The sequence below is a fragment of the Macrosteles quadrilineatus genome, unplaced genomic scaffold (assembly GCF_028750875.1).
Source record: "Macrosteles quadrilineatus isolate MER2022 unplaced genomic scaffold, UCM_ALF_1.0 Scaffold_3__2_contigs__length_128488019, whole genome shotgun sequence".
NCBI classification, from domain to species: domain Eukaryota; kingdom Metazoa; phylum Arthropoda; class Insecta; order Hemiptera; family Cicadellidae; genus Macrosteles; species Macrosteles quadrilineatus.
In genome coordinates, this window is record NW_026542596.1 from 128408481 (window position 1) to 128421927 (window position 13447).

Below are 13447 nucleotides of genomic sequence, written 5' to 3' on the forward strand. Positions count from 1 at the left end.
AAATCAACATTTTATGTTTTATGCGATACTCTAGTACGAATAAAATAAAAAATAGCCAAGACTCGAAAGTGATAATGTTCTACACTTAATCAAAGTGTTGGGACAGTTCTTGTGTTAAAAATAAATAGAACAAATTACTTTGGTAACGAAATATTGGTAGGATGTAAATGACGAAAGTGTTCAAATGAGGGAAGAGTAAAAAGGATAGTAAGGTTTTAGAGTTGATTATTCTTAAGTAAGAAGACATTTGTAATTTCATATATTGTGTTCAGTGTATGAAATAAGTAATATAACGTATAACAAGATTGCAGTCTTGAATTGTTAAATAAATGTAAATAAGTATTGTAAAACGCAGTTATTTAGCACTTCCCTCCTTTCCTATCTGTCCACTAGGGTAACATAACAATAACATCAGGAGAATAAGTTGACCGCTCACGGTATTGCAGGGACCAAATGTGGATGCGATCACGTTGTTATTGCTATGCCATAACAACGGCATATGAGAATTCAATTACTTTTGTGCAATATAATTAAAGTTAACGTTTCTTGATATACGAATTAGGAAAACTTAATATGAGAATAACAATTATGATTGAAACATAATTGTTTCAATTAGTAAAAATTGAATGACTTTAATTAAACAAACTAGTTGCTCTGCCCGTGCTTCGCTACGGGGTGAGGATGCAGAAAAGAATCATTTGGTTTTACTTTAATATACTATAAGGTACAGTTACAACACACTTACCAGGAAACATATAGGCAAAGGCTCAATCGTACCTATTGATTATTTAAATGAAAATCTCTTAATGTATTACAGTACCATCATTTTATATAGTGTATATAATTTAAAATATATGCAAAAGTATAACTCATTGACCACAAGGCACAAAGAAACAATTCTCCTTGTAAACAGATTAAATTAAATAGCAGAACAGCATTTCTGACAACAGCTGGAGTTTCATAACAATGTTTGTTTCCCATGTTAATCTTATGGAAAAATACAAAACTTTAAAGGGCCCCAGGGCCTCACTCTCTAATTATTTCCCTATAAAAAAGTTTCCTGCACAACTTCACGTTACGCTCTTTCCAATGACACCAAAAACATATGGATGTTGTTCCATACTGTTCAATATCAAATAACTTTATTGTTTCTTTGTTATTAAGGAGATCACAGTTTATTAGTAAGTGAGTATTGTTTATAAACTTTATCACCTGGGTATTAGTTTATGGAAAACACAATTTATGGGGTCACGCACTCGCGATTAAGGTCCATGGCACAATTTGGTTAGAAATGATGATGCACAAAAGTCTGTTGATGGATGAAACACATTATGAAATTTATTGATATAGAATGTCTTCGAAGGTAGGGTCATCATTATCTATCTCGTCGATCACAGCTTCTATTGCTCGGGTTGGTTCCAAATATTTCTTGAGGGCTGATATATGGTAGGGGCCGTATAAAACATCTTCATCTTCTTTAGCTGATATTTATTTAATAAACTGCTTAATGTTTCACGTTCTTCTGCGGTTATGTGCGTATTTGTTGCTAGGGAATTATCTATTTCTTCTTGGGTTAATGTTTCATCTTCAATTGGATCTGTTTTTCTATTTTTGAAGTTATTTATTGTGCTATTAAATTTATTATATATTGGATCATCGTGATATACATCAAACGTTTCATCATTAAAATATTCATTATTTGGCCTATGGCTATCGTTAATTATTAAGTGACATATTTGTCCCTCTTGGTTGCACATACAAAACTTCAAAGTAACATTGTGATTATTTATCTGCATGTCTATTTCATTTGTGTTGAAATTCAGATCCATTTTAAGATTAGACAAAACATCTACTCCTAGTATTATAGGTTTTATTAGATTTGGTACAATAAGATATTCCAATGGCAAGGTGTGTTCTGCAATTGTGGTGGGAACGTAAATAATTCGAGAGACTCGTTTAGATCGCTCATTTGTAGCAGTTTTGATTACTGTGTTATTAACTGGAAATTCTTCAAATGATGAAATTTTGGATTTGTTTTCATTGAACCAGGATTCTGATATACAAGTTATTGATGAACCAGTGTCGACTAATGCGTTTACTCTAATATTATTAAGTTTGATGCTAATTTCTGGGCAACTTATTTGAGTGAAATTTAGAGATTGATTATTTTCTGAATCATTTTCTAATAAGAAGTTCTTATCGCACATTATACTTTGGGATTGAAGATGATTTATTTCATTACCGAGACTTTCATAAATAGGCGCTGTAATTTTAGAGTTAACTAATGATAATTGACCCTCTCGGTTGTCGCTTACAGCGCCGAACCGTTTTTCTGTATATTTGGTGCAGGATGAGTTTGTGGCTCGTAACTGTGTGATGATTGGTTGTTTGGAGGAGCACTTGGCACGTAGTTATTTTGTCTTATTACTGCGCAAAGTTGAGCTTGTTCTTGGGTTGGGTGGTTTCTGTAGGTCCGTTGGTTGTTGTCACCGTTACGTGGAGGATATTTGTCTCGTTGATATGGTTTGTTTTCATGGTTTCGGTCGTAAATAGGATGATTGTGGTTAGGACGGTAATTTTGATGGTTTGGATAACTTCTGTGTTGGTGATTGTTGTTGTATGAATTGTTGTGATATGAAGGTATCTTGGGTTGGTACGCTCTCTGATTCTCGTAGCGGCCGTTTTGATGATAGGTGTGTGGTTGTTGATTTGGAGTTGTCGGTCGGTTGTTGGATGAGCTGTTGTGATTCTGGTTGTTGGTGCGTGTCTTCTTTGGTCCGTCTTTGAGATCTTCACGTTGTAGAAGTCTTTCTAAGGCACGTACGGTGGTGATGTTTTGTACATTGATGCAGTCTTGTACGATGGAGTCAAATCTCTCTGCCATCAGTGTCACGATTTCTTCTTCGGTCAGGCAAGGGCTCATAGATTGGAGTGAAATTACACGTTCTGTAAGGTATTCGCTGCGGCTGAGGGTACCATTTGACCGGTATTTTTCTGATTCGATTTTGGCTCTTAAGCTGCGTTGTACTTCTCTTGACCAGTATTTAGCTTCGAATTCGTTGGAAAATTGTTCCCAGGAACTTAAGTCAGTCTTTACAAGTTGTAGCCATCTTGAGGCGGGACCTTCGAATGAAGTTTCTAGCAGGTCTTTGAGATATTCAATCGGGTCATTATTACTGTTTCGCTCAAGTCCTCTGTCGTAATATCTTTTCAATTTATTAAGATATTCTTTTGGGTTGCCACTTCGGCCGTTGAATTTTGGTAGTTGTCGGTCTTTCTCTTCATTTCCATTGCATATAATTTTGATTGGGCCTTGGAAGTTTTCAAATGTTTTGCTCTGTTTGAGGGTTTCCACTTCTTGTTCACATTTAGTCAGATTTTGATTTAAACTTTGGATTTCAGCTTGCTGAGATTCTAAAGTTTTGTTTTGGATGGTGAGTTTTGGGAGGATTTCGTTTTGTATGATGGCCAAATTAGCTTTAGAATTCTGTTCGGATTCTTGCCTGGTTCGTTGAGAAAGTTCTTCAATTTTTTGGTCAAAATTCTGTTCATGCATTACCAATTGTGTTTTGACAGCAGATAGGATGTCATTTTGTCTCTGTTGATTTTTATTATCAGATATTGATTGTTGTTGTGTAAGATTATCAATGACGAATTGTCGCATTTGATCTTGTGATTCATCAATTTTTTGTGTGAGTTTCTCGTTGAGTTTAATCATTTCCTCAGCTTGTGTTGTCTGAGTGATCTTAATTGAGTTTATTTCGATCTGGAATTTATTTTGACTTTCACGATTTTCTGATATTTGAGTTTCTAGTGCGGTTCTGCAAGCTTGAATTTCTAGGCTATTAGCATCAATTTTATCATTGAAGCTTTGAGTGAGTTCAACTTTTAATTCATTGAGTTTGCTGTTGATTTTACTGTTAATTTCGGCATGGGATTCGTTAATTTTGCTGTCAATTTTAGCATGGGATTCGTTAACTTTGCTGTCAATTTTAGCATGAGATTCGTCAATTTTGTTGCTCAATTTAGTGTCTAGTTTAGTCATGAGGGCAATTAAAGTATTAATATCTGATGGTGCAATTAATGTTGATGTGACAGTTGCGGTTGCACCGACAGTTGCACTAGGGTTGTTCCGTTGCCGTGTTGTTAGGTCTAGGTTACGTTCGTCGGCGTCGGCTATATTCGGTAACGATCGGCTGTGTTCGGGTGCGGGTGTCTGAGTTATTGATCCGCTAATGTGACCTTGGCTATCACCTGGCATTTTGGAAACATTCAGACTTTGTTTACTGGACAGTTCAGTGGCAACATTTGCAAACAGACTTGTAGGAATGGGAATACTAGTGTCTGATTGGTCCATGGACTCGTTGCTTTCTTCCTCTGTGAGTTCTGATGTCTGCTGTGGATGTGTTTTTTGTTCTGTGTCCGTGTGTGTGATGTCATCAAGATGGCGACCTTCTTCTTCAATCTCGCTCTCGCTGTCCGTGTTGTTGTAGTCGTAATTTGGGTTTAAGTTAGAATTTTTACGGTTGGTTCTTAAATTATAACCTTTCTCGGCCATGATTAATTATTGTGCGTGGTTAATTAGTGTTTTATATAACGGCTTTGTGTTGTTATTGGGGTTGGGAATATTAATTACGGGATGTACAATAGGCTATGGGTTCTTACAATCTAGTACAACTTAAGGTTAACTTAGCTTAAATCGAAAATTGCAATATTTTATGACTACCGTAATTATCATTCGAAAGCCGACACGTTGGGTCGCCAAATTTGCTACACACTATAAAGCTTTCTATAGGCTATTCATTAACTTAGGCCTACAAAATTCCTTTGGCTACTAAGTTAGCCCACATTGAACTGAAAGTCATTTTTATTTCTTAATAAAGATAATTCCTAATTTGTGTTTTGTTTCTGTCTAATAAGGTAAGTCTTTGTCTTAATCTTATAATTACAATGAATTATTTTAAGAATAAATAGATTTGATAAGTTACAATATAAATTTATTAATGAAATACAAATATTAGATAAGTTGTTGGTTGAATTAGCTACAGGGTAAGTTAACAATGATGGTAAATTTTCAAAATGGTGGGGTTCCAAAGTGGATGAAAAGATTCTCTAGGCTTAGACCTATATTGGGTTGGTTTCTTCTTAAGTACTATAATTAATATTTGAATAGGCTATGAACTCTTAATCTCAGGGAGGGGTGGTCGTGCCGGTTCGAATGATATATTAGGCTTCTTTAAAATGCAAATAATTTAATTTAGTTATTGTTCTGAAATAAGTTAAGCTAGGTTCATGATGCTATTAATATAATAATGTTGATGTCCAAAGAAAGATTCCAAAGGGGTGGTCGTGCCGGTTCGAATGATATATTAGGCTTCTTTAAAATGCAAATAATTTAATTTAGTTATTGTTCTGAAATAAGTTAAGCTAGGTTCATGATGCTATTAATATAATAATGTTGATGTCCAAAGAAAGATTCCAAATGGTTTCACTGAATTTAATGAAATAAAATAGAATTTGAAGATTAAATTTTGAATAAAAGTTCAATTTGAAATATGTATATATCTTGATGAGTTGAGTTAATTGGGCCTAGTAGGCTATACTGATTAAATGTCCAATGAAGATTAAATTTGTCCTTAGTTAAATAAGATGGATGATGGTTACCAAATTTGGAGTGTCTGTCTTCTTATAAATTTTTGTACTCTTCAATGCACTTGTCCAATACTTTTGGATGATGAGAAATTTAAATTTTAGGTTTTACTTTGGGATTATAAATTTTAGTTTAAATTAAACACAATTTCCAATAGAATAATGTTCACACTGTGAAGAGTTGGCAGGATCTGGGGAGAGGCAATTGTAGAAGCTCAGGAAGTCCATGTCCATTGTTGCAATGATGTACACCTGGTTAATTTACATAAATGACACTTGCCACAGTAATTTTGATTTTCTTTGGATAATTTTGAAAAGTGATACTATATTTAAGATGTTATTACTATATTGCAATTTTCTTACAATTATATATTATTCTAAATAAATGATTATTGTTGGTTTTTGATAAGTACAGGATAGGTATGGAGAGAATTTGCATAAATATTATATTGTAACATGAAATAGGATGATGTTTCTGTGGGGTGATGGGATATTATATAACATTGAACAAAATTGGATAAAATAACACATTAACAAGGAGGAACATATTAAATAACTGATAATACATTATCAGGGGCATTAACAGACATTATGAGAGAAAATATACAAAATAAAAGAGAAATTAATGTTAATGATGAATGAATGACATGTAATATTACAAACATGTCAATCGGTTCTGTAGTTTCGGAGGAGTAATTGTCACAAAAAATCTGCTTGCGTATTAAATAAGTACTAGTGTCCCTGTTGCTCGAAATCGAGCAATTGCTAAGTAGACCTACTACAGGTGTTATTTTAAAACAAATAACAGTCATAATTTCTTACTTTAAAAGATTCGACTCAAAGATTATGGAATACTCAAGATGTACATAACAGATCGATATAATCAACATTTCTTGTAAATATCTTATCATTTTTCAAAAACTGATCTTGTTTTTTAGATTTTATACAAATAGCCTTACTCATAGCCGCATTAGGTATGAAGTAGGTAGCCGCATTAAAAAAATATACTTCTATTTCTTCTCCAATCACATCAAGGGTTGTCAATCAGCTGTTTTGTTTAAAATGATTTAATAATGTCAAAGATTTGTGATTTTAAATACATAATTTATTATAGTAAAGTTTTCTAAATCATGGTAACTTATTCAAAACTAAATTTTACTATTCCCAGCATTAAAATAAAGTATTAAGATACATTATGGGTAAACTTTAAGGCACACAATCCTTGATTGAAATGTAGTATACATTTACAGTCATAACGCAAAGCAATCTATATATCTAATTCCGTAAGCCCAAAATTTTACAATGAAATTGTGAGCGAACGGGAGGCCGTAGAAAGCTGGAAGAGGACTCATTTTAAAGGTCTTGGCATGAATTTTTGGGGAAAATTATTCATTTTTTCTTAATTATTTACCAAAAGGTTGTTACGGAATAAAATAATTCACATTTAAATAGCATGGGAATCTATGTCATGTCTGCTTTGTTTACTTTAAAACATGTGGTTTAAATTTTCGATTTAAAGCATATGGTAATATGTAATATGTAGGCCTACTGTAATAAAGCTGAAATAGACTTTTTTCCCAATTTTAAGGTTCTGGATTAGTTAATGGAGCACGATTGGTTGTGTTAGGTATGTCTGAAAAAGTGTAAAGTTAGAAGTAATTACGGCATATTTTTCATGCCAAAAATAAAACTAATATCATAAGACCCTAATATGCCGTTTAAGTTTACAAGGATTCAATTCCCATTGAGATTAGCTTTCGCTATTACTATAAATAAAGCGCAAGGCCAAAGCTTCACAAAAGTTGGCATTTATTTGAAAACCCCAGTGTTTAGGCCTACCCAGTGGTCAACTTTATGTTGCTTTTAGCTGGGTAAAGCGGCCAGATGATGTTAAAATACTACTAGAACTAAATACAGACCAAGGAACTAACCAATATGGATACGGTACTGTAAAACAGAGAGATTTTCCATTTTACAAGTTGGAAGATGACATTATCTCTATGTGTTTTTCGAAGTGAATTTGTCTATATTCAAAGAAATGTACATATCTTTTATTGATAGTCATGAAGATTACTATTGAAAATGTTCCTTAGTTGTATTATGATTAGAAAGTTTATATTATAAACACACTGCATTAACAGTCCTTTGGAATTTTTATTTTTAACAGAGCAGACATAAAATTCTTTATGCAGCTATATAATAACTATCCTAACATATATATATATATATAAATGTTAAACAATAATTCAAGGTAGGGTAACTCATGAGACTAATAATTTGTACAAAATAATTACTAGAATATATATATAGGGGCTATTGGCCCTACAAGCCACTAGTTATTATGTAATAGACTTTGACTATTTTCAAGTAACAAACATATGTTTCTGTAAATAAAATCATCTCCCATGTTATCCTTATGGAGAAATATGAAACTTTAAAGGGCCCCAGGGCCTAACTCTCTAATTATTTCCCTAAAAAGAAAGTTTCCTGCACAACTTCACGTTACGCTCTTTCCAATGACACCAAAAACATGTCAATCGGTTCAGTAGTTTTGGAGGAGTAATTGTCACAAAAAACCTGCTTGCGTATTAAATAAGTAAATAGATATATATAGATATAGATATATAGACTAGTTAGCCGCCCGTGCTCCGCCACGGGAATATTGTCAAATCACATAAAATCAAATCAAAATCATGTTTATTTCAGTAAGTAAATAAGTAGGATCCGCGGAGATAAGGAACCAAGATGGCAGCCGTAATCTAACCACAGCTGTTTATCTCAGCTGACGTCAGTAGGTGTTCATAATTATTCTAAATTAATTATGGATAAAGAGTGTTGGCTTGACCGGGGATGGAACTCGGTTCTTTTGAATGGTTGTCGGGGTCGTTAGCTACTGAGCTACGAGAGCAGTTAAAGGTATTGAGTTTATAGTGGTAAATGACACCTTAACTTATATATACAGGGTGTGTAAATATTGGAGGTTTGATTTTAACCTGGTTTAGAGGTTCACGGGTTCAATTCTAACTCATTGAGTTAGTTTTAGAGGTTCATGGGTTCAATTCTAACTAACCACAAAATATATCATTTCCGGTTGGAGGTTCACGGGTTCGTTTCTAACCAACCAAAAAACATGTCATTTCTGGTTATCGGGTTCGATCCTAACATATGCTAGAGGTTCATGGGTCCGACTCTAACCAACTATAAAACATGTTATTTCCGGTTATCGGGTTCGATCCTAACATATGCTATGGGTTTATGGGTTCAATGCTAACTAACCTAAAAACATGTTATTGGAGGTTCACGGGTTTGATCCTGTCTTGGTTTAGAGGTTTAGGGGTTCGAACCTAACCAACCACAAAACATGTTATTTCCGGTTATCGGGTTTGATCCTAACATGTGCTAGAGGTTCGCGGGTTCGATTCTAACCAACCACAAAACACGTTATTTCTGGTTATCGAGTTCGATCCTGTCTTGGTTTAGAGGTTCACGGGTTCGATTCTAACCAATTACCAATTGTTATGTATTATAGCGGGAGGTTCAAGGGTTTGATTCGTTTTAAACTTAATGTGTAGTAGTGTTGTAGGTTCACGGGTTCGACTCTAACCAACCACTAATGGCACTGTATTATAGTGGGAGGTTCATGGGTTCAATCCTTTGTAAAAAAACACATTTTATTTTATTTTAAAAATGCTGTAGTCCATAACAAATTCGAAACAAATGATAATTCATGTATCCGCAGTTAAAAACAGCTAAAAGAAGGCTTAACCGGAACTTTACCTTCAAGTATAAAAACGGCCTTTGTAAAGGCCGACAAATGTTGTGTGTTAAATTTACATTTAATAGATATTATGTATATTTGGTATGATGATTGATCTGAATAATGTTTTTTCCTAGTAGTTGGCTGTTTATCCTAGTAGTTGTTATATGTTTTTTTATGAGTTAGAGGTCTGCGGGTTCGATCCTTATCGATCACCTAAGATTTTATTTCCGATTGGGGTGATATGTTGACTTTTGGTATGGTATTGTATTATAGTTAACCGTTTGTATATGAACCTATGGTCCTAGAGGTTCACAAGTTCGATTCTTACCAATTAACAAACGTTTATATCTGGTTGGGGTGATATGTTGATTTTTTGTATAGTGTTGTATTGTAGTGAGAGTAGCGTGAGTCCTTGATCTGAGAGGTATGCGGGTTCGATTCATACTGAACGTTTTATTTCCGGTTGGGGTGATATATTGATTTTTGGTAAGGTGTTGTATTGTAGTGGTAGTCCTTGATCCAAGAGGTTGTGGGTTTGAATTTTATTAGTTACTGATTGTTTTATTTCCGCTTGTGGTAATATCTTGTGTTTTAGTATGTAGGAGTAGTTAAATCTAGGAGCGTGATACTTCATTCCCTGAGGTTATGGGTTTGAATCCTAACAGTCGCTAATCTATATATATAAAATCCAATGTATGTTTGTATGTTTGTACTTTATGGACTCCGAAACCGCTCGACAGATTGTAATAAAACTTTCAGGCATTATTTATCATTATTCAAGGATGGTTTGTAGGAAGTTTGTTGCAGATCCGTCAAAAGGGCTCCGCCCCAGTGGCTCTGGAGTTTCCCATGTTAACCTTATGAGTACTCATATTTAAATGGAATTAAAGATTCTTAACAGCTGGTTCAACCAAACAATTTGATTCTGTGATGTTAAATAGCATTAAAAAGGTAATAGGTTTACCAACAGGGTACAGCACTGTAATTTTTTGTTTTAATTCATGAAAGGTGAGTGAGCGTAGCGAACGAACTTCAACCTGGAGGTGAGTTAGCGTAGCGAACGAACTAACCTGAAGGCAAGGCAAGTGAGCGCAGCGAACGAGCTCCAACCTAAAGGTGAGTGAGCGTAGCGAACGAGCTCCAACCCAAAGGTGAGTGAGCATAGTGAACGAACTTCAACCAGGACGTGATTGAGCCATGCGAACGAGTTCATCTTGAAAATGAACGAGCATTTGACATTAAACCACATTAGGACAGGACGACGTCTGTCGGGCCAGCTAGTGGTTTTATATTTGTCACTCTGAGTTTTAGAACGTGGGAGTAGTTAACTGTTTGAATGTGATCCCAGATGTTTGCGGGCTTGAAACCGTTGAGCATTAAATTTGCTGGCTGGGGTTAGCGCTGAAGGTTTACGGGATTAATTTTAACCCGATTGAGTTCAATTCTAACCCAATTGAGTTTAAATCTAACACATTTGAGTTCAATTCTAACATGTTTGAGTTCAATTCTAACACATTTGAGTTTAATTTTAACCCAATTGAGTTTAATTCTAACACGATTGAGTTCAATTTTAACACGTTTAAGTTCAATTCTAACCCAATTGAGTTTAATTCTAACACGATTGAGTTTAATTCTAACACGATTGAGTTCAATTCTAACACATTTGAGTTAAATTCTGTTCAACCCAACTGTTTTATATCTGGTATTTCCTGTGTAATATGTTCCGCTAAATTGTGATATAACCTTAACTTTGGACCTTAGTTATATATATAGTCCAAAACAAGTCTTTTTTTGGAGTTAACTTAGTGTCGATGAAGTTTTATTTAGCGCTTATTTTTATTGATGAGTTGAATGAAAAGAAATAAATCGGGTAGTTTATCAAGTTTATAGTAATGAATGTAACTGATTTTAATTACTTACCTGTATCTTTGGTATTTGAAACCGGTATAGTATTACACATCTACTGCATTGTATTAAACTTGTACTTTACTGTACCTATTACATTTGAACTACACTTGTACTGTACTATATTATACTTCTACTGCACTGTATTATACTTGTACTACATTGTATTTCACTTGTACTGTATTGTATTATGCTTGTACTGTTCTAATATGTCATTACTTTTATAGAGATGTATATCTGACAGCTAATACTGATAAGTGTTGACCTTATCACCACCGATTGCGGTTTCTGCAGGTAAGCCACTGTAGTGCAACAACTGACTGGGCAGAAGACCGGTAACCATTTTTAGGGATGAGACCGACTGTATTTGGTTTTAGAAAGTTACGGCGAAAGGCTAGATTGCAAGCGCTAGCAATTGTTACTGACTCAAGAAATTTTTTTTTTTTTTTTTTTAGAAATCTTTATTGTTTTTTCCATACACAACACAAAATACATTTACACATGAAAAAAGAAAAAAAACAATAACCACCTTAGGTTAAAAACCTATGTTGGTGGATTTATACACTATCTTATGTTCTAAAAATCGAAGAGGCGGTTTTGTCCGGTCACTTATATCACTTGGTTATAATATATACAGTGAGAGTGAGTTCTACACAGTGATCTTCTTTCTTCAGTACAGAGTAAAAGTCAATACACTTACAAACAAAAATGATACAACAGAGTAAGTATTTATATTACTTATTATCTATATTAGTCACTTCTATACTACTGTATATATACTAAATTCCATAAAAGTACATTTCAGCATTTTCCAAACATAATAAATAAGGCCACAGCTGCCTAGAAAAATTTGCTTCTGAGATGGTTTTGAGATTGGATGGTAGAGCATTAAACATTTTAGGTGCAAGGTATAAATAAAATTTCTTGAAAACTGTTAAATTTGGTTTTGGAACTATTGCATTATACCTATTTCTTAATGTTATTCTCCTTTCAGACATAGATTCAACCTCATCTCCACTTCTTTTATAAAATATTCGTAAAACTTTATACATATATAGATTTCTCAAAGGCAAAATTTCAAACTTTTTAAATAGTGGTGCTGCATGTTCTGTTCTACATTTGTTACAAATTATCCTTATAAAGGTTTTTTTCAAGACAATTAATGGCTTAATTGACGAAAAGTAAGCTCCTCCATAGATAGCTAAACCATACTCCAATTTAGAATTTATCATCGCATAATAAATATTTCTGAGTAGGCGTTGATTACACATATTTTTTAACATATAAAATATCCTGACGTATTGTATTAGTTTATTCTTAACATAATCTATATGGCGTTTCCAATTTATCTTTGAGTCTAAGTGTAATCCCAGATATTTAATTTCCTCTACTTGCTCAACAACAGGACAATCACAATTTGTAGATTGGCAGTTTGTTTGGTGGTATTTTATCGGAGTAATAAAACTTATGTTCTTTGATAGATTAAAAATTACATATTTAGTTTTTGGGCTAATTACCATGAAGTTGTTGGTAAACCACCATCGAAGAGCATTTACATCGTATGGATCAATATTACATTGTTCAAGTAGTAACGATCTAAATTTGATACACGCTTGGGCTAAAATGGCATCGTCTGACATACAATATTCTAATAATTCCTTTTTTAAATTAAATTCATACTTGTTTGCAACCTGCTCACTGTACCATTTGTCAAAGTCGTTGTGGGATTTCTCAAACATGGATTTGGGACAGTAGTACTTTTATCAGGCATAGGGCCCACATAATTTTGGTTTACCAATGGGTTGAACAAATGTGGAAAGTAACCTTTCTTCTTTTCAGGTGGTATTTCAAAAGCTTTTGGTAAGGCAGATAAGGACATTGGAAAGTAGCTAAGGGAGTCAATAAATCTAACGTTAGCAACCTCCATCAAAATAATTTTAGTTCCTCTTGGGATGATGTTTGGTGTGAAATTAGTTTCTTCGAGGATATACCTAAGTATAAATTGAAAGTCAAACCCCTGTCCGTTGTGTGCAATTACACAGACGTTTTTGAATTGTTTGCGGGTCTCCATTACATAGTTCATGAACTGCTTAACAGGATTGCTATCAAATATTTTATAACGTTCTGAACAAA

General features: G+C 33.9%; 1 protein-coding gene across 1 annotated transcript; it reads right to left on the minus strand.

Annotated features, from left to right (window-relative positions):
• Positions 1–2311: 2311 nt before the first annotated feature.
• On the minus strand, positions 2312–4558 carry LOC128989562 (uncharacterized protein DDB_G0287625-like). Its single transcript, XM_054411461.1, has one exon. It carries the CDS (start codon positions 4556–4558, stop codon positions 2312–2314), a length of 2247 nt encoding a protein of 748 aa, XP_054267436.1.
• Positions 4559–13447: the final 8889 nt, after the last annotated feature.

What these genes read in the sequence shown, in the direction of transcription:
- LOC128989562 (XM_054411461.1), bottom strand. Translation starts at nt 4,558, where the DNA reads ATGGCCGAGAAAGGTTATAATTTAAGAACCAACCGTAAAAATTCTAAC.